General features: G+C 38.3%; 1 protein-coding gene across 1 annotated transcript in view; it reads right to left on the bottom strand.

Moving 5' to 3' along the window:
• Positions 1–2,690: 2,690 nt before the first annotated feature.
• Positions 2,691–20,168, bottom strand: part of LOC127656592 (syntaxin-binding protein 6-like) — a 70,582-nt gene continuing 53,104 nt past the window's right edge. The window contains exons 3-6 of the mRNA XM_052144976.1: positions 10,739–10,869; positions 10,462–10,627; positions 7,813–7,970; positions 2,691–5,564 (exon numbers count right to left, since the gene is read on the bottom strand). Of these exons, the coding sequence (XP_052000936.1) occupies positions 5,541–5,564; positions 7,813–7,970; positions 10,462–10,627; positions 10,739–10,869 (479 nt within the window). The 3' untranslated portion in view covers positions 2,691–5,540. The remainder of the gene's footprint in view (positions 5,565–7,812; positions 7,971–10,461; positions 10,628–10,738; positions 10,870–20,168) is intronic.

Below are 20,168 nucleotides of genomic sequence, written 5' to 3'. Positions count from 1 at the left end.
GCGTTGTTCAAGCCCCAGCACTGCCTAGATGCCACTGTTGGGCCCTTGAGCAAGACCCTTGACCCTATGTGCTCCAGGGGTGCCGTATCATGGCTGACCCTGTGCTCTGACCCCAGCTGGGATATGCGAAAAAATTATTTCACTGTATATGTGCAAATGTATAATGTATGACAAAAATAAAGGTGGCTTCTTGCCCTGCCCTATTCAACATCATTGCAGCAGACAGCAGTATAGTGTGTGCAGTGGATTAATGATTACACCAGCGAGCCTGACATTGCACTCAACAGGAAGCCAAAGGCATCCTGATCCATATATATAGACGACAGCTGCTCACCACTGCGTCACAGATCACATCTGCCAAATCACTCGGAGTAAAGCTCAAAGGTGACATCAACACCACACAGAACCTCAATGCACATACTGGATGTACACATAAAATCCTTTACCACACACTTAGGGGAAGAAACCTTGACTACTTAGTCATCATCTTCTTAATGTCAGCAAACATACAATCCCAGATGTGTTATATGGTTCAATTTTCAATTATGCTACTTTGAATCGAATGCTTCTAAAAAAATGTAGACACATTAGATGATAAATCAAGAACATATGTTTAACATTCTTTACCAACTGGTGGTCCACAATCATTGGTCAAAAGACAAATAATTTCTCAGGAGATATTCAGCAAATCAAGCACCAGAATGTCACACTGCCAGTTCTTTCCAATCTCAAAACAACATTTCAGTTATTACCATATCCAAAGCCACAGTCATCCCACAACTGGAGATTAATGCTGCATTGAATGATGTATGTATATACACTGCATGCACAATTATTAGGCAAGTGAGTATTCTGATCTTGTCATTTTTTCATGAACATTTTCCTACTCTAAACCATATAAACTTGAATGCTTATTGGATTCAATCATTTTCAGGTGGTATGTACTTGTGTAATGAGGGAGGGTGTGGCGAAAGTGACTAACACCTTATATCAAGGTGTGCATAATTAGTAGGCAGCTTCATTACCTCACGTAAAATGGGCCAAAAAAAAAGATTTAACTGACACTCAAAAGTCAAACATTGTAAAATGCCTTTCAGACAGATGCAACACACTTGAAATAGCTAAACTATTGAGGCATGACCACCGGACAATCAAACGTTTTTTGTACCGGTGTGGCCTGCTATCATTATGGATGAGGTAGTTGGCCCCCTTCCTCACCTGACTTAAATAGAAAAGGTCCAAGTCATTGTTTTGGCATCTTTGAGGCCCTTTGCATGCAAGCCAAGCAGTGGAGTACTTGGATGCATGTTATGGAGCATTGTCCTGCATAAAGATCATGAACTTCTTGAATGCTGAGGACTTCTTCCTGTAACACTGCTTGAAGAAAGTACTTTCCAGAAACTGGCAGTAAGTTTGAGAGTGGAGTTTCAGTCCATCTTCACCTCTAAAAGGTCCAACTACCTCATCATTAAATGGCAGCCCACACCAGTACCTCTCCTCCACCTTGCTGGCGCCTGACTCGAAGTGGTGCCCCGTGTCCATTAGTGATCCAGCCACAGGCCCATCCATCTGGTCCATCAAGAGTCACTCTCATTTCATCTGTCCATAAAACCTTGAATTTTATTCAGTGTTGGTCGTGTTTCAGCCTTCTTGACCTAGTCATGTCTTTGAGCACTTTACACCTTGTACTTCTGGACACTCCAGGTCGGTTGCAGTTCTGGAATCTGGTAGCATTGGAGGATAATGGGTAGCTTCACGTTTAATTCTTCTCAAGTCTTTTGCAGTTAATTTGCACCTTTTCTTCTCAGTGCGTTTTTTTTCGACCTAGTTGACTGTTCGCAACAAAAAGTTTGATTTTCCGGTGGTCATGCCTCAATAGTTTAGCTATTTCAAGTGTGTTGCATCCATCTGAGATGCATTTTACAATATTTTACTTTTCAGTGTAAGTTAAATCTCTTTTTTGGTCCATTTTACGTGAGGTAATGAAGCTGCCTACTAATTATGCACACCTTGATATAAGGTGTTAGTCACTTTGCCACCCCCTCCCTCATTACACAAGTACATACCACCTGAATCCAATAAGCATTCAAGTTTATGGAAATAATGATAAGATCAGAATACTCACTTGACTAATATTTGTGCACTCAGTGTACAATACAGTTGATTCTGCAGAGCATAAAACCATCATTAAACAAACGTTAACACCTGTCTGTTGGACATTACAATGGTGTAATGCATTCAGGATAATTGAGAAGATAAATCAATAATAGTTTAGCATAATATAATGATCTTTGTTATTATAATTGAGTTTCTAGGTTGGGGGTCCCTAGTGTCAAAAGGTTGACAACCCCTACTTTAGACCATAGACCACAAGGATGATTGTGATTAGTGTGGGTAGTTTTTAATACAGTATGTATACTGATAATCTTAATTTGTCGGACGTTTATTTTATCTGCCCAATGAGTGATAAAAATGACTTTGCCAAATGACCACCTAGGCTTGTTTGAACATAGATTGTAGCATAATAAAACAGGAGTTGGGAAAAAGAGCTCACACAGACGCAATCAACAGCCAAACTGAAACAAAACCTCAAGATTTTATAATAGCATAATCCTAAATATGACACACCAAAATGAATGTCTCAGATTGAGACCACAGTTGTGTCTCTGTATTTAATTATCATCCATTATTCCATTGAGAACACAATAGCACAGGCACATTAGAATGTACAGCCTGAAACAGGTTAAACATTAAAGTATATTAATAAAAGGCTCAAATGTTGACTTGAAACAAACTTGAAACTCATTTTTGCTACTTTGAAGTGATCAAACCACGATTGAGCAAATAAACATCTTTAAAGCAGGGATTGTTTTTCATTATAGAAGCACGGAGTGTAGGCCTGGGATCCACACGATCGTTTCATTTTTCTCTGATCAGAGCATCAGCAAACAGACATCTCTCTTCAGTATCTTCATTAATATTTCTCAAAAGCATTCCAGAGAAATTGGTCCAGATTTTCTGAACATACGGCATTTATGTGATGTTTATAATGCAGCGTGCAAACAACGAGATCACTTGTTTTTATTAGTGAATCAAATGAGATTTATCTCAAAATACAGATGTGTAAGTCATACACTATTGTCAGAGGTTCTTCAAGGAATGACATTTTATTCAAAAATCTTTGAAACCACAGTTAGTAACTGGAGAATCAAACACTACCAACTTACTCACGGAGCACTTTATTAGGCAGGGTTGTAAGGGTTACTTTTGAACTGTATTCCACTACAGATTACAGAATACATGCTGTAAATTTAATTTGCAACATATTCTAAATATTTGGATTACTTCTTCAGCACTTTTAGGTTTTTTCACTTGTTTTGACATGTTAAAAATACATTCTCTGAAAAACCCAAATATCTGATGCCGTGTTGTTTCTGAAACAAGATTAATCAAATTGATCTTATTTTAAGGATTTTTAGATATTTTTACTGGGAAAACAAAAAAAATTATCATCAAGAATACGATTTTTCCCCTAATATCAAAAGGTCTTTCTAACATGTGCGTATAAAATGGCTAGAAATAGCATTTTAGCTTAGCATAAAGCTAACAATTTACACAAGGTTTATTTCTATTTCTGAAACTTACTTCAAACGTACTTCTCTGTCTGCTCGTATGACTGTAACACATCATCAGAAAGTGTTTCACCGCTGTTCAAATGCACTTTGGATCACATCATTTATATGGATAAATGTTTTCCATCTGAAAGGACTAAATATTAAATGAAACAAATGACAATAAAATGCAAAGTAATCAAATAATCAATAATCAAAATACTTTTTGAATGTAACTGTATTCTAATGACCAATGATTTCAATTGTAGTGGAATACAGCTACTTATATTTTGTATTTTAAATATGTAATCCCATTACATGTATTCCATTACTCCTCAACCCTGTTATTAGGAAGACCTGTACACCTACTTATTTATGTGATTATCTAATCAGCCAATCGTGTGGCAGCAGTGCAATGCATAAAATAATACAGATACGGGTCAGGAGCTTCAGTTAAGGTTCACATCATCCCTCACAATGGGGAAAAAATGTGATCTCAGTGATTTGGAGTATGGCATGATTGTTGGTGCCAGACAGGCTGATTTGAGTATTTCTGGGATTTTCACACACAACAGTCTCTAGAATTTACTTTGAAAAGTGCCAAAACCACAAAAAAAAAAAAAAAAAAAAAAAACACACATCAAGTGAGCCGCAGTTCTGTGGACAGAAATGCCTTGTTGATGAGAGAGGTCAACAGAGAATGGCCAGACTGGTTCTAGCTGACAGAAAGTCTATGGTAACTCCGATAACCGCTCTGCACAATAGTAGTGTGCCGAATATCATCTCAGAATGCACAACATGTCGATCCTTGAGGTGGATGGGCTACAACGGCAGAAGACCATTAAAAGGACCATAGTGTACCTAATAAAGTGCTCAGTGAGTGAAGATTTCATAATAAATGGCAAAAACTTAAACCAAAATCAAAACTTTCACTAATATGTTCGCCATATGTTATTGTTCATGTTATACAAAGTGTTTTGAGAAAGCAGCTAATCTTTCTTTTCTCAAAGATCTACATTATTCCCCAGAAGAAAAACATTTAGAAAAAAAATAGTTTTTGCATATTTGTGGCATGAGTGCATGTTTTTACAGTAGCACTGTCTGACTCCAGATCTGTAATGAGAGCTTTAAACTATAAACAGAGGGAAAACTAGATAAAGAAATAGAAATATTGCTATTTCCCTCCAATCATCGCTGGATAATGTTTTTCTCCAGTGAGCACTGACTCATTGCTCTGTCTGGACACAGCATGAATCAATTAACCGCCTCTCCTCTCATTCTTTCATTGTTCATACATCTCCCACATGTTCAGCTGAGGCCCACAGCGCTCTCATTGTGTGTAATGCAGCCCGTGAAGCTGGTATGATCTCACCTTTGATTTCTCTGAACGTTCTGGAGATATTTCCACACTTACCTCAGCTTTTACATTTTGACTTTGAGAACTTTTGAGTGTATCTGAATATAAATCCAGTTTTAATACTTGGTGATTTCTGATGTAGAAAAGAGCAGATTTTAAGATTTAAAAAATATACATCTAATTTCATACACATAAATGATTATATAAATGGCACTTATCAAACACTTATTAGGTTAAAACGATGTAAAATTATATTTCAAATATATCAGCAGGCATTTGAAACAAACTATTGTACAACTTGTTAGAATATTTTAAAAACATAATAATGATCAGGTCAGTCGTATGGCGAGGACACAGGAAACAACACTTAAGCTTAATGACCAAAAATCCCTTCCATGGGTAGATGAGGAGGACTTCTTGGAGGCAAGAGCCATTTTGATAACCCACAGTGTGATGCACAAAGTCCTCATCTATTCACATGAATCTTCATGCACATCATCAGTATCTGACAGCAGAGACGGAGTCAGGGCCAATTGAAAGAGTACCAGATCCTTCAAAGAAATGGCAGAGGCTTAACACTTGTGCTTCATGGCGAGCTAGACGGAGAGAGACAAAGGACTGTTAATGTCCAGCAGCATATGACAAGCTATATTTACTGTAGTGTATATACAAATCTTCTAATGAAGTCCGTGGGTAACTCTAAAGCAGCCCCACACTCCACAGAATGTTTGAATGGTTAAACTTTGTGGTGTTGATTAGTGATAATTTGTTGCCCTGTGGATGGCGCTAAAACCTCAGCTGAGCAACGGACTCTCTCTAACTTCATGTTATGGTGTTTGGTTGTGTTATGGTGTCACTTGTACATTTCTGAACATTCGCTGGATGTAAATGTAATTTAAACACTTTGCACACAGAGAAAGCCTAACACAACGGGACAGCAGTGTGTGGCCATTCTGCAGGCTTCATACAGCATCTGTTTACACTTACTGGAGCTCATAACTGAGGGCATTTTTATACTTTTATAAATGAATATCACATTTGTTGTCATCAATCATTTTATTTTAGAAAGAGGAATAGTTTGCTGTGACTCTTTACTCTTTTGCTACGGCTCAATACGATACCATAAGTGTGTTATCGCTGCACTGTGATTGTACTGGAAATACGTAGAGTTCATTCAATAAACAAAGATTAAATTGGGGCTGTCAATCACTTAAAAAATGTTATTGAATTAATTAGATGGTATGCTGATTCATTAATCACAATTATCACATACTATCGTATGAATATTCCCTTCAAATAACAATAATACATAATGATTAAATAATTATAAAGTTACATTTAAATAATTAATATATATATATATATATAATGTGTATATAATTATTATTATTTTTTATAATACATAAAATGCATTACATTATTTAAACACACAAAATAATAATAATAATAAAAAAAAAAAAAGACAATTGTTTTGTATGAATTGGTCAATCAGTCCGGGTCAATGTTCACCTGTGTGAGACGGATACTTTGAGCGTCTTGGTTGCATTGTGTCATAAACATTCTGTTTTTAGGTCACTGTGTCAAGTTAAACGAAGTTTGAAACTTAGAAAAACACATCTTGGGATCCCAGCCTTCGGATTTGCGCTCCATCAAGCTGTGTTTGTGCGCAAGAACGTGTTCTCATCTTGGGTGCTTCTCATTTCTCATTTCGGGGAAACACAGGTGCATCCTATGCAGAAGACGCAGGTATTTATTCTCCTCCCCTTCTCATCTGACACAATAGTTTTAATACATTTATCAACTTTGCAGTTTAAATAAACCATAATTGACACATACTTCAACAGTGCATCTTGAATTATTTGGATTTATTGTGAATGTTTATAAATTATGTTTAATTAACATAACAGCAAGTGCTGAAGTACTGCATCTGTGCAAAAACACGCTCTGAAGTGACGCACGAGTGAGCAGGATATTCCAAATCACAAATCCATCTTGCTTCGATTCCTCATCCTCATTTCCTTTCCTTGGATCCTTTGCTCATTTCCTAAGAGGGTGGATCTAGGAAGTGAGGAAAGGAAATGAGGATGCACAATTTCAGAAATGAGAAGCACACCTTGGCTGTGTCTCCTTTGGAAGGCTGCGTGCTAGGTAGGATGTGTCCTTTGAAGGCTGCAGTATACTGAGTGTCCTCCTTTAAACAATTCTTGTTGAAATGAGACGGCCTTCATAGGACAAACGGAACGTAACATGGTTGCTATGACAGCATGCAACTCTTTAACAAGTGCGAGCGCTTTGAGTGAGAAGGGAACAAAGTCTCTTTAGAACATTTCCGTTGAAGCAAAGAATTGTGGGTTGTGAGCTCCCACGAAAGATACACCTCACGCATCCTCTGAATTCCCGAGAAAGAAGGTCGCATTCGAAAGCTGCATTCGAAGTGTCCTACTCGCTTTTCTGAAACAACACAGCCTTGATGATGTGTGCAGCCGTCAAATGTGACCTCCGGAGGACGCATCCTTCCAAACGAGAAGACCACAGACCCCGTGTTGTCTGCCCTCGATAAGTGTGGTTTGTTCTCTGTCTGAGCTGCGTTGTTGCCTATACGGTGAGTTTCAGTTAATGCCCCCTGGAGAAAACAGGTACTCCATACTGAATTGCTTATATATGAAAGGGATATTCCTTATTATGGTCTGTGTACATGATTAATTACATTAATATTTTTTATGTATTATTTTTTCTATAATTAAATCGCACTGAATAAATGCATTAAATCAATTTATAGACAATCAAAAGGAACTGAAATAAGACCAAGTAAACAAACAAACAAACCCGTGGTGGTGCTTTTACCTTGTGTGCAGTGTCAGCAAAATGCTGGGCACTGTTCATCATTTCACCCGTCTTCTCATCCACACGTCCCAGTCTCTCGCCACGCTCATTCAGCGCCTGACTAGCCTTATGCACTGCACTGGTAACACTGTCTGCTGCACTGTTCAGGACACTTTTACCTACACAACCAGAGACAGGTAGAACAATGTAAAACCTAGACAGGTAGACCACAACAGAATTAGCTTTGTAATGGTAACTGTGTGATAACAGAACAGTAGGGAGGTAACAGCGCAACAAACTTTATCAGCAAACTTCAGCAGACCATTTTGCAGGCAGAAATCTTTATTATTGTTTATATACCATCTACAGCAATGGAAAGGCAGAATGTGACATTATCCACAGTCACAACCAACCAGTAACCAGTGCTTTCATTCATGCTACCTATAATCCAGTGTTCAACTCGAGAAAAAGAAACTCTAGATCTACTATGCACCATTGTTAAAGGGCATATAACTCTACTGCCCTCCCCCAACTTGGAAGATACAGATGCAGCCTTTAAAAAAATGTTTTTGTTCATGCACTTTCAGTCGATCCATCATGTCAAATCGTGCAGCATACCGCAGGCAGGCTCCTTATAGGGCTTTTCCACTGCACGTTACAGCTCGACTCGACTCTGCTCGCTTTTGGGGGTTTTCCACTGTGGATAGTACCTGATACCTGGTACTTTTTTAGTACCACCTCGGTTGAGGTTCCAAGCGAGCTGAGCCCATACTATATGTGATGTCAAAATCCTGTAAATCACTGATTGGTCGGAGAGAATCGTCACTACCAGCTTCACTGGATTTGCAACATGGGACATCAACCTGCTAGTTTTAAAGTTAGCAGTATCATTAGTACACGTGACTTTCGAATTGTAAAAAGAAATGGCTGTGCACAAAACCATGTCGTGGTCAATAAATAAGGTGGAGACGTTCCTCTTGTTAGCGACGAATGTGTCTCAGCTATTGGCCGCACACAACTACCAATGACCTACCAACATTGTAAGGAAAAGTAAAAAAATAAAAATAAAAAATCTGAAATATCACATTGACAATATTCAGACTATTTGCTATGACACTGACATTTAGCTCAGGTGCATCTCATTTCTCTGGATAATTATTGAGATGTCTTAATACTGTAAAATACTGTTCCCATTACCAAAACATTCATAAACTATTATATTTCTTTCAGTCATTAAATGCCTCACAATCAAGTGCATTAATGTTCATTCAGCTTTAAATGGATCAGTCTACCGTTTCCTGCCAGGCAACAGGATCGGAGCATGTGACCCTACAGGAACCTCTGCTCTACTTTATAGAAAAATAAAGTCAGTTAGTGAGTCAGAGCCCAACTCAAAGTATAAAGTCAAGAAGTAACACTAAAAGCTGTTATTTATAAAGTGGGAGGAAGGTTACTGAAGAATAACTGGCAGGGAGGAGGAGAAAGGGTGCACCTTTTACCAGGGAAACTCTAAAATAAGGTGAGTATTAGAGTATTCAGGCTACAAGAAAAGTGCTCCAGACACTAATAATGTTAATTTACAGGTTATTCGATTAGATACTTCGAACAAAGATCTTCACAAACACAGAAGTCATGTAAAAGTCACACAGAACTGCACAGAAATAATCACAAAATCACATAGTATCACATAATACAACAAAAAACGTCATGTTCTTTTTAAATGAAATAAAAGCTAATTCAAATAAATACTTCAAATGAGGAAGATACAGTTATATTATCTGAGTGATTTAATTGCAGACAGAACAGTTTTTGTGGATGTTGTGGCTCAATCGATTTTTTTTTTTTTTAAATCAAATTAATTACATAATTTGCCAATTTAATTAATCTAAATAATCGCAATGAATCGCATAAATCAATAATTATTGAGAAAGGCCCTCAAATAAATATTTAGTTTATAATAATTAAAATTATACATTTTATATAATATATATTACGATTCAGAGAATTAGATTACATTATATACTTTTATTGTGGCAGCAGTCTAGTAAATAATTTAGACATAACAAAAAGTTGCTTTAAAAGACAAAACATTGTTTATTATATTTCCATATCTTTTTGGTCTACGTCCATCTGTACTATTTTAAATAGTTGATGCATGTGCTCGTGCATCAGACGGACGCTCAGTAGATTTCAGTGACTAGTCATAAGCACTTTTTAGACTTTTTTTTAGGATGCTGTGTCAAGTTAAACGTAGTTTGAAATGTTGAAAAATGCACTTCGAGATCCCTGCATTCAGTTGTGCTCAGTCCAGCTGTCTTTGAGCGCAAAAGCAAACAATCTGTTGATGGCTGTGCTGGATGTTGGTTTGACGGGGTGTGTTGACTGTACAGCTGGAGTTGTGCTGACTGCCCCTCTACTGCCACATATTCACAAAAACATCTTGAATTACTCAGATGATAGGAACAGCCCTACCTCACAGAATTTACGTCAGATTCTGGGGCATTATTAATTGATTTGATATTTTGGTTCCTTTATATGGTCTCATATGTATCATACTGATTGTACTAATTAAATCAGAATAGAAAATGCAGTAGAATAATGTGTTGGAGATGTAGTATTCATTGTTATAAAGCAACAAAACCTATTGAATGTCAGAATGGATTTCCTCACCTCCCAGCATTTTTGAGCAGCAGTTGACAAACTCTGGTTTTCTGTCAGGGATGTACCTCTGGCAGGTGTGATGGAGGATCTGGACAAATATGCACTTTTCTCCAGCAGAACCTGCTGTCCACTGGTCACATCCATTCTCAAACGTCAAGTCAAACTCTGGACAATCCTAAATGTTGTAGGAAGAAGGAGTCAAAGAGCAATAATATCGTTAATCAAACATCTGCTGTAGTGACAGTGGAAATTAAGAAAGAGCCAGGGGAACATCTCATGTACTCACCCGGATGGAGTCAATGCCATTGACCTGTTGCAGCTGGCCGATAGTCCACTGTGATCTTCTAACAAAAGATGATGAACCATGAAACTGCTTGACTTTAGTGATTAAAACCTGCGCTGGTTTCTTATTGGTCACTGAAATGAAAGGGAATATGAAAAAATATATCAACATGATACAGCAAGAAATAATATTAAGAGATATGGATTACACTGGTGTGGTAGCAGTGTATTGTTAAAGTTCTGAGCTGCCAAATAATAGCCCATTCCTAATGAAGAACTACACTACCCAGAATCCTGAAGAGAGATCCACCAATCAGAGAAGTTACCATTGAAATGTAAATCACGGCCAAAAAAGAAAAATGTAACCGCTAACTCCCATGAGGTATTGTGAACGACAAATAATCAAGTCTGTCTCCCCACGCTCTATTACTTATATACTACTTATATATTTGTATGTATCAGAGTATTTTGCAATATACTTGTATCATTTGTTTCCATACAATAATGAATAGTTTGATGCTCAAATTACATTATTGAATCAGGAATGAGCAAGTAAATCTAGCGCAACTTTACCTACTCCCAAATTGCACGCATTAGGTTGGACAAAGATAAATCCAGTACACTTGTGGAAATATACACTTTGTCTATTTCTACAAATATTTCCTCACAGTCTGTTAGAAACAAAATCTAGAATTTGTACACAGCCCTGACTCTGTAAATGGGACAAAAACAAAGTAGATCACAATGATCCACACAACACTACTCCAGGCAATCAGCAGTGGGTGGTTCTTGCACGTGCACAGGATGGGGGGTGGGGGCAGAGTGAGAGGAGAAGAGCGATGACAAATCTTGCTGATGCAAACTCTCTAAACTCCAAGGAGGGCAACTGGCTGAGAAACAGACCATATAAACTAAAAAAAAGAAGGATTATAAGTCAAGGGCTAGGAGCCGTGTCAACATCGGTTAGGCTTTTCAGAGATCTCCGAGATGTAAAATGCTTGAAGTCGGATGCAGAATTTACTTTTTTTCTTCTCGATAGGTGGATAACATAAATGTAACTGTTTCACAGAAACTTTTTATGCTTTTGTTGTGATGTTAGATTTAGTAGCAGGAGAGTTGAGAGTGTCTGGAGCTTGTGTGCATAAAACCGTCTTGTGTGCATCAATTTGGGGGGCGGAGCTTCCAAAGGAGCACTGAGGGGAGGGGTGTGTTTGTTTTGGCAGTTGAGCGCGAATATCAACAGTGTTCATCAGGAATCGCTGAGTGAACTTTTTACTTTAAAATGTACCTTTTTTAACACCAGTGTTGCTGGACTTTTCAGCTTCATCTTAATTAAATAATTGCATGCTTCATGGAATGAGAAGTTCCTAAAAAAGGGATGTACACAGTCATATCTTTGTCTTTTTCCACTTGTCATTAACAGTACTTGATTGCTTTAAAACCAAAGTTTGAAATGTTGTAAAAAAAATTAATAGGAAAAACACTTCTTGAACCAAGGCTGCTGAAAAATAGGCATTTACCATTGTACTTTATTATAGTATCTCTAAACTTTAGTATAAAAGGAGTTATACTTGGATTTTGGAGGTTGGGGAACCCAAAAATTATGTGGTGATTCTGGTGTCCTAAGCTAAATATGACATCTCTCTCTGTAGGACATCAGCAGTCACAAGCACTCTCTTTTTCGTATCAAAGGCTACTGTTTACAGATCACACCACACCCATCTCTCTTGGGTATCCAGCACACAGCGAACGGTTTGTTCAGGCCTCAGTGTACGACACTCCCTTTCATCCTCTGCCTCTCCCTCAGACTCTCTGTAAATTTGTGTGAAGTTAGTCATGTCAATAATTGCTTTTACACATACTCAGTCGTTTTGTGTTTGTTTCTGTCTGAAGCCATTTATAAAGTCGTGAGAGTATGATATGTAGTATTTTTTAGATTCTGTTTAGATTTGAGAAGATCTGTGGGATAATCGAGGCTTAAAGCATTTCTCTTCATCCGAGTGGTTGAAGAAATTTGTTTACTGATAAAACAGCTGCATCTCAGAGTTTAATGGTATTTTGGTGCTGATGTGTGACTGGTAGCAAAACAGAAAAAAAAATACGGAAAGCTGTTGCGAGTGTGAAGAGCAGATGTGGTACATTTACCAGTAAAGGCAATCCAACAATTTTACATTTACATTTAGTCATTTAGCACATGCTAAAGCATAGCAAGCAATTTGTCATACAAAGTATAACATCTTCAGTATGTGACTGCTAAGTTCTTACAGTGGCTGGAGTAGTAAAGATGCTAGCACAGACGAAAGAGACAGACAAGGATTTTTTATATAATGTGTTAAAGTGGCTGATGTCATTACCCATTATAGAGCCCGAAGCCATTTGTTTTGAGAATAATGGCTGGCTGATGAAGTTATTGGCTGGCTAGCCGGCTCAGCCAAAACCTAAATGGCTGCTGCAGCCGCCAAACTTTTCATAGCTGCAAATGGCTGAAGCTGCCACTTCATGTCTACAGATGTCTATGTTCAGTGGTGGACAGTAACGAAGTAAATGTAATTCGTTACTGTACTTAAGTAGCTTTTTTGTGTATCTGTACTTTACTGAAGTATTTAAATTTGGGGAGACTTTTACTTTAACTCCACTACATTTCAAAGTCAAATATCTTTTTACTCTACTACATTTTCAAAATCAGTCGTTCCTTTTTATTTATGAGTGGATAAAAATGTAACTGGTCAAACGAGCCACCAATCACAGTACAGCGCGCGCTTTGTCTTGAACTTGCCTTGGCGGCATCTGCTAAGCGCTGAACCAGGGGTGCGTTTCCCAAAAGCATCGTTAGCCAACTATGGTAGCAAGTTCCGTCGTTATCATCATAGTTCAACGAGTCGGTGTTTCCGAAACCATCGTTCCAACGAACATTCACAAACAGCATTGCAGAGTTGTGTGGTTGGAACGACAGCTCTCGACCTGTGGTTAGAAGCAGAGTTTCTTGTTATTATAACATGTGGGCTTAATAAATTATTATCTTGAGCCAAATAAGCAAGATGACATTCAGTACAATCAGTATCTTTTATTTAGAAGACATACAAATGTCCTTTATGTCTTTTAGTTTGTCAATAGATTTAAAGCACCGTTTTTGAAGAGTGCGCATGTGTGAACGTGCTCTAGTGCATAAGAACGAGCCTATGATTGAATCTGGAAATAAAGCAAATAACTGAGCAAAATATGAGATAGTCCTCAGATGACATTTCCGTAATTTATAGCAAAACATCTAGCATTAATTCGATCGCAAACAGATTCATTAAAAGTAGTTTTTACTTCACCACATGTGTGACATCATTAACCAACGTGGTTGAACAACCAATTTGCGACAATACGGTTTCGGGAAACAGTCGTGACTAGCAAGTTGATTTCTTCAACAGTGCATCGTACTACGGTAGTGGAGCAGCAAGTTACGTTGTTGTACGGGAAACACACCCCAGAGCCATTAAATATGAGAGTTGCTAACATACACGGTTGCGACAGTGATCTCGCCGCCGCGCGGTCACGTGATTCGTGTAGCTCTCAATAGTTCCAAACAAATTGTGTTGCCAATGATTTTAAGCGGGGCAGAGAGCAGCAGCTATTATTGCAGCAATTATCGGTAAATACTGACGCATAATGTACATTGCTTATTATGTTGACACTAAAATGACTTGCATATAATAGCATTGTTTTTCTGGAGAGTAGCAGAAACACTGCATTAATACGTTTTTGTGTTTAATTTTGGAGGAAATTGGCTGCTCCCATAACATATATATATATATATATATATATATATATATATATATATATACTATGTATGTGTGTGTGTGTGTGTGTGTGTGTGTGTGTGTATATATATATATATATTTATATTTAATGGCATTTTGCAGGTTTATGTGAATGTATCATAACATTAGGATGTTAATAATTATGACCATAGACGCTCGAGAAAAATATATACAGTAAATACTGTAAATGTATTATACCTTATGGGAACAGTCCCCTTCCCTCCAAAATTAAACACACAAAAAATGTATTCAATTCAAATATAAATATATATATATATACACATATATTAGTAGTACACATATACATATATATATATATATATATATATACACACACATCTGACTAATTAATGTCATTTTATTAATAGATTGGTGTGCCAAGAGTGACATTAGTCTTCATGTAGACTGAGTTAAGCAAGAGTCTTGTGACAAATTATAATAGGACATTATGGCCATAAAAAATCATAGTACTTGGATACTTAAGTACATTTGAAGGCAAATACTTTTGTACTTTTACTCAAGTGAATTTTTAAAGGCAGCACTTCTACTTAAGTAATATTTTACCTTGAGTATCTTTACTTTAACTCAAGTACATGGTATGTGTACTTCGTCCACCACTGTCTATGTTATACTGATTTACTAGATCTCAATATTTCCAAGCAATGCATGGCTTACACTATATTTCTACAAAATGCAATATAATGTAATAAAGAAAACACCAGATTTTACTTTCACAACGTTTGTACATATATTTTGTAGTCTGTATGCTACTAAACATTTTCACATAGCCTACAATGTGTTGTGTTTAGGCTAAATGCATGTAGGCTAAGTTGTATACAATAACTTGGCATTATCATGGATGAAGCTTATCATATTACACCTTGATTAAGAATGCAAACTTTTGTTGAATTTTATGAGAAATCTACAGGCGCAAACAGACGAAGTGTAGTAAAATAAAGACCTAAATGTGTATTTCGGACTTTTTTCACCACAAGTCTGAAAGAAGACATGTTATTGAAGACAAATATCCAAAAATCTCAAAATTGACCAGTAAAAAAAAAACTATGTTTTTGCCTGCCGTGTCTCGCCTTAATAAACACACACTGTTATCAGTAGCCTATTATTTTGGACAAAGTTTTGCACATTTCACTTCAATGTACACTGAAGCATGCGTCGTGAATTAGCAATGTGGAAACGGTGGTTTGTTACTGCAGTAATATCACGTTCAGTGCTATAAATCTCTCCGTTCCAGAATATTTGGTTCATAACATCAATCTTTGATTCAGGTGTTTGTGCAACCGTGCCCTGAAGATTTAACAAAAGTCTGGGTAGGCCTAAGTTAAGAAAAAAGTAAGTAGGAATTAGGAAAGTATGTGAGAAGTGAGATCAAAATTACCTTGCTTGCTTCTTTCCGCCATTTCACCTCAGTGCTGAGAAAAAAATGCATCGCTTCTTCTGTACGGAAAACGAGCAATTTTAATTGGTCGTCAATTCACTGTGAGTCTGTGTATCGTAGCAACGGGCACAAGACTGCGCTGTTATGAATCCAGTGGGAAAATAGATCTCGTGTATTGTTTATATAGTTCGTGTGTGTATGTCTCTATGTGATAGAATTATTATTTGATGCAAATAATTCTAGCCGGCTCAGCCAAACTTTATCAGATGGCGGCTCAATTTGGCTTACGAAATTATTGGCTGGCGGCGGCTGAAATTCTAAATGGCGCAAATGGCGGCGCCTGACGGCGGCTTCGGGGTCTAACCCATTACCAGAGCTCACCAATGATCCAGGCTCTTCTTTATGAACCTGAATATTGCACAATAGTTTAGAACATATTCTATATTCTAGAAGCTAGTCATTGAGCTTGTTTACATGGACACTAGAAAGCTGTTTATTGCGAGAAAGCAGCTTAACACCCTGTCTACACTGGGCGCATCCGTTGACGCAATGCGCCGCACCACAATGGCTTGAGTGTCTACACTTGCCACGTTGACATGAATATTCTAAACAGCTGATTTGTGTTGTTGGCAGTAGTAGCATTGAACAGGACACCCATTTACTGTTGCGTGATGGACGCATCGCAACAGACACTTACAGTGTAGACAGCATCATTGATTATAATGGGGTTCTACTGCTTTTAATGCACCCCGCCTTACTTGTGCTTCAATAGTGGGGGTTCCCTCTTATGTCAAACTCAGGGATTCCACCAATGTAGTTTAGCACTACCGACTTGAGACAGTAGTCAATATTTTAAATCGTGTATATAAATTGGTATAGTTTATAGTGTGATTTTCCCTTTTTCCCATTTTCCCTTTTCCTTGTGATATGATGTAGGCTCCATCCATCTCTAGACTGCTTTAACAATCGGGGTGTATCTATCCTACTTTCAGGCTTGCCTTCTGAAAACCATTATACAGTGACCACAATCACATGATACAAAATAGAGGATTTTCTAGTTTCAAATACCCTTAACCAGTTCATCAACATAAATCTGCCTCTGGTAATGCTGTTCAAACCTCTTCAGCATCTGGCCTATTAGCATCTTCACTACAGCACACATTACACCATTATTTAGGGCTGTACATGCCAACATCACCAGGTGTATGCCTGCATCATCTTGGTCCTAGGATGGACTACACAGCGAATAAACTGCTATCAACCACAATCCAATCAAACAGTAGGAGGCAAGAACTGGCTTGACGATATAAATAATAGTTTAATGAAGAACTAAACAAAAAGATGAACACACAAAGGTGTCGGACAGCTGGCCGTAAATCGCTCTCTCTGTCCCACTGCAGTCTCCAGTCGGCCTTTATGGCTTGATTAGGGGCCGGGTGTGTAGCATCATGACCCGGCCCATCCGTCCTGCCACATTCATCCCTCGTTCTCTCAGGCCGGGGAGCCCCCGGAACTAGTCGATGCATAGTCTGAGCCGATGGAACTACCAGGCGTTCATTGACCGCAGAGAACGAGTTGGAACATAGACCTGAAAAAGTGAATTGAAGTAAGAGGGAGCTGTTCCACAGGCTATCCTGACGGCCAGAGACAAAGTCTTGAATTTAATGTGGGCAACTACAGGTAGCAAGTGGAGTGAACTCGAGAGTGGGGTGACTTGAGCCCTCTTTGGCTGATTGAAGATCAGACATGCTGCTAGCAGGGAGGCCAGCCAACAAAGCATTACAGTAGTCCAGTCTTGATGACCAGAACTTGTACCAGAAGCGGTGTAGCATATTCAGACTGGAAAGGTCTGATTTTCCTCATGTTGTAAAGCACAAACCTGCAAGTTTGTGTGGTTGATGAGACGACACTTCACTGATCACTGCTTGCCCCACTTCTCTTAACATACAGTAGACAAATAAATTACAGCCAACAAAGCCTTTATTAGACAAATAAAGGACAATTCATCTGAGCACTTCGGCAGACAATTCAGGATGGACCTCAAACAATCATTAATCTTACAGTTTAATCAATGTCCTTTAGTTTAATCATTGACCACCAACGTCTGGTTTACTCAATTAATACATGACTTGCACTACACATAGACCGATAATATTGGGATCATATTCATGCTGTAGAACCATAGGGGAACTGGCTCCCCCAACTGAGCCTGGTTTCCACAAGGTAATTTTTCTCCATTAATCAACATCTTATGGAGTTTTGTGTTCCTTGCCACAGTCGCCTTTGGTTTGCTCACTGGGGGCCTGTTTAAGGAATAATCACGTTTTTCAATGAAACTGCTCCGTGAGGGCTTTAAAAATATTTGAGACATAAGAGATACAACAGTATACTTTTCTGAAAAGCTGCTTTGACAGAATAAGTTGTGAAAAGCACTATACAAATAAAAATGACTTGTCCATATAGTACCATAGTTGTCATATAGGTTTGAAACAACATGGGGGTTAGTAAAAGAGAACATTCTAGATGAGCCCGTTTGTTTCACATGTGAACACAAACCCCACAAACTACACAAACAACAGACAGTCAACCAGGTAAAAACATTTCTAGGTCAATAAGACTAGGAGGATTGCTTAAGAGTCTACAAATATAATTTTTCTTGAGATTGGGAAATGTTATCCATACTGGTCAGGGGTGGTTCTAGGGTCAGTGGATATCCAGGGCTTGGCCCAGCATCTGTGTATGTGTTTGGAGACATCCTTTGATTAAATATTGGACGCACTTGAAAATGAATGTTGAAAAGTTAAATCAGCAGGAAGTAATTTGTAACGAGTAAACACTGTATTAAATACAGTGCATTAAGAAAGTATTCAGACCCCTTCATTTTTTCACATTTTGTTGTGTTGCAACCTTATTCTAAAATGCTTTAAATTATTAGGTTTTTTTCACAATCTACACTCCATTTCCCATAATAACAAAACAAAAAACAGATTTTTGATAACTTTGCAAATTTATTAAAGAAAAAACTGAAATATCACATTGGCATAAGTATTCAGACCCTTAACTCGGAACTTAGTTGAAGCACCTTTGGCAGCGATCACAGCCTCAAGTCTTTTTGGATATGATGCGACAAGCTTTGCACATCTGGATTTGGAGATTAGCCATTCTTCTCAGCAGATCCTCTGAAACTTTGTCAGGTTGGATGGAGACTGTCAGTGGACAGACATTTTCAGGTCTCTCCAGAGATGTTCGATTGGGTTCAATACAGGCTCTGGCTGGGCCACTCAAGGACATTCACACAGTTGCCCCTAAGCCACTCTTGAGTTGTCTTGGCTGTGTGCTTAGGGTCATTGTCCTGTTAGGTGAACCTTCGACCCAGTCTGCGGTCCTGAGCACTCTGGACCAGGTGTTCATTAAGGATATTTCTGTATTTTGCTGCCTTCAGATTTCCTTCATCCCTGACCAGTCCCCATTCCCTGCCACTGAAAAACACCTCCACAGCATGATGCTACCACCACCAGGCTTCACCGTTGGGAAGGTATTGCACAGATGATGAGTGGTGCCTGGTTTCCTCCAGACATGACACTTGGAATTGAGGCAAAACAGTTCAATCTGATCACCAGATAATTTGTTTCTCACAGTCTGAGAATCCTTTAGGTGCTTTTTTATGTGTTTTGCACTGAGGAGAGGCTTCTGTCTGGCTACTCTGCCATAAAGCCCAGATTGGTGGAGTGTTGCAGTGATGGTTGTCCTTCTGCATGTTTCTCCCATCTCCACACATGATCTCTGGAGCTCAACCAGAGTGACAATCAGGTTCTTGGTCACCTCTCTAACCAAGACCCTTCTCCCCCGATTGCTAAGTTTGGCCGGGCGGCCAGCTCTAGGAAGAGCCATGTTATTCCAAACTTCTTCCATTTAAGAATTATGGAGGTCGATGTGCTCTTAGGAACCTTCAACACAGCCTAATTTTTTTGTAGCCTTTCCCAGATCTGTGCCTCAACAGAATCATGTACTTAAGTTCTGCAGACAGTTCCTTTGACCTCATGGCTTGGTTTTTGCTCTGATATGCATTTTCAGCTGTGAGACCTTATACAGACAGGTGTGTGCCTTTCCAAATCATATCCAACTAATTGAATTTGACACAGGTGGACTCCAATCAAAGTGTTGAAACATCTCAAAGATGATCCAGAGAAATGGGATGCACCTGAGCTATATTTCAAGTGTCATAGCAAAGG

This window comes from Xyrauchen texanus, chromosome 16, assembly GCF_025860055.1.
Source record: "Xyrauchen texanus isolate HMW12.3.18 chromosome 16, RBS_HiC_50CHRs, whole genome shotgun sequence".
Classification (NCBI taxonomy): Eukaryota; Metazoa; Chordata; class Actinopteri; order Cypriniformes; family Catostomidae; genus Xyrauchen; species Xyrauchen texanus.
This window is presented reverse-complemented; position numbering and strand designations above follow the sequence as displayed.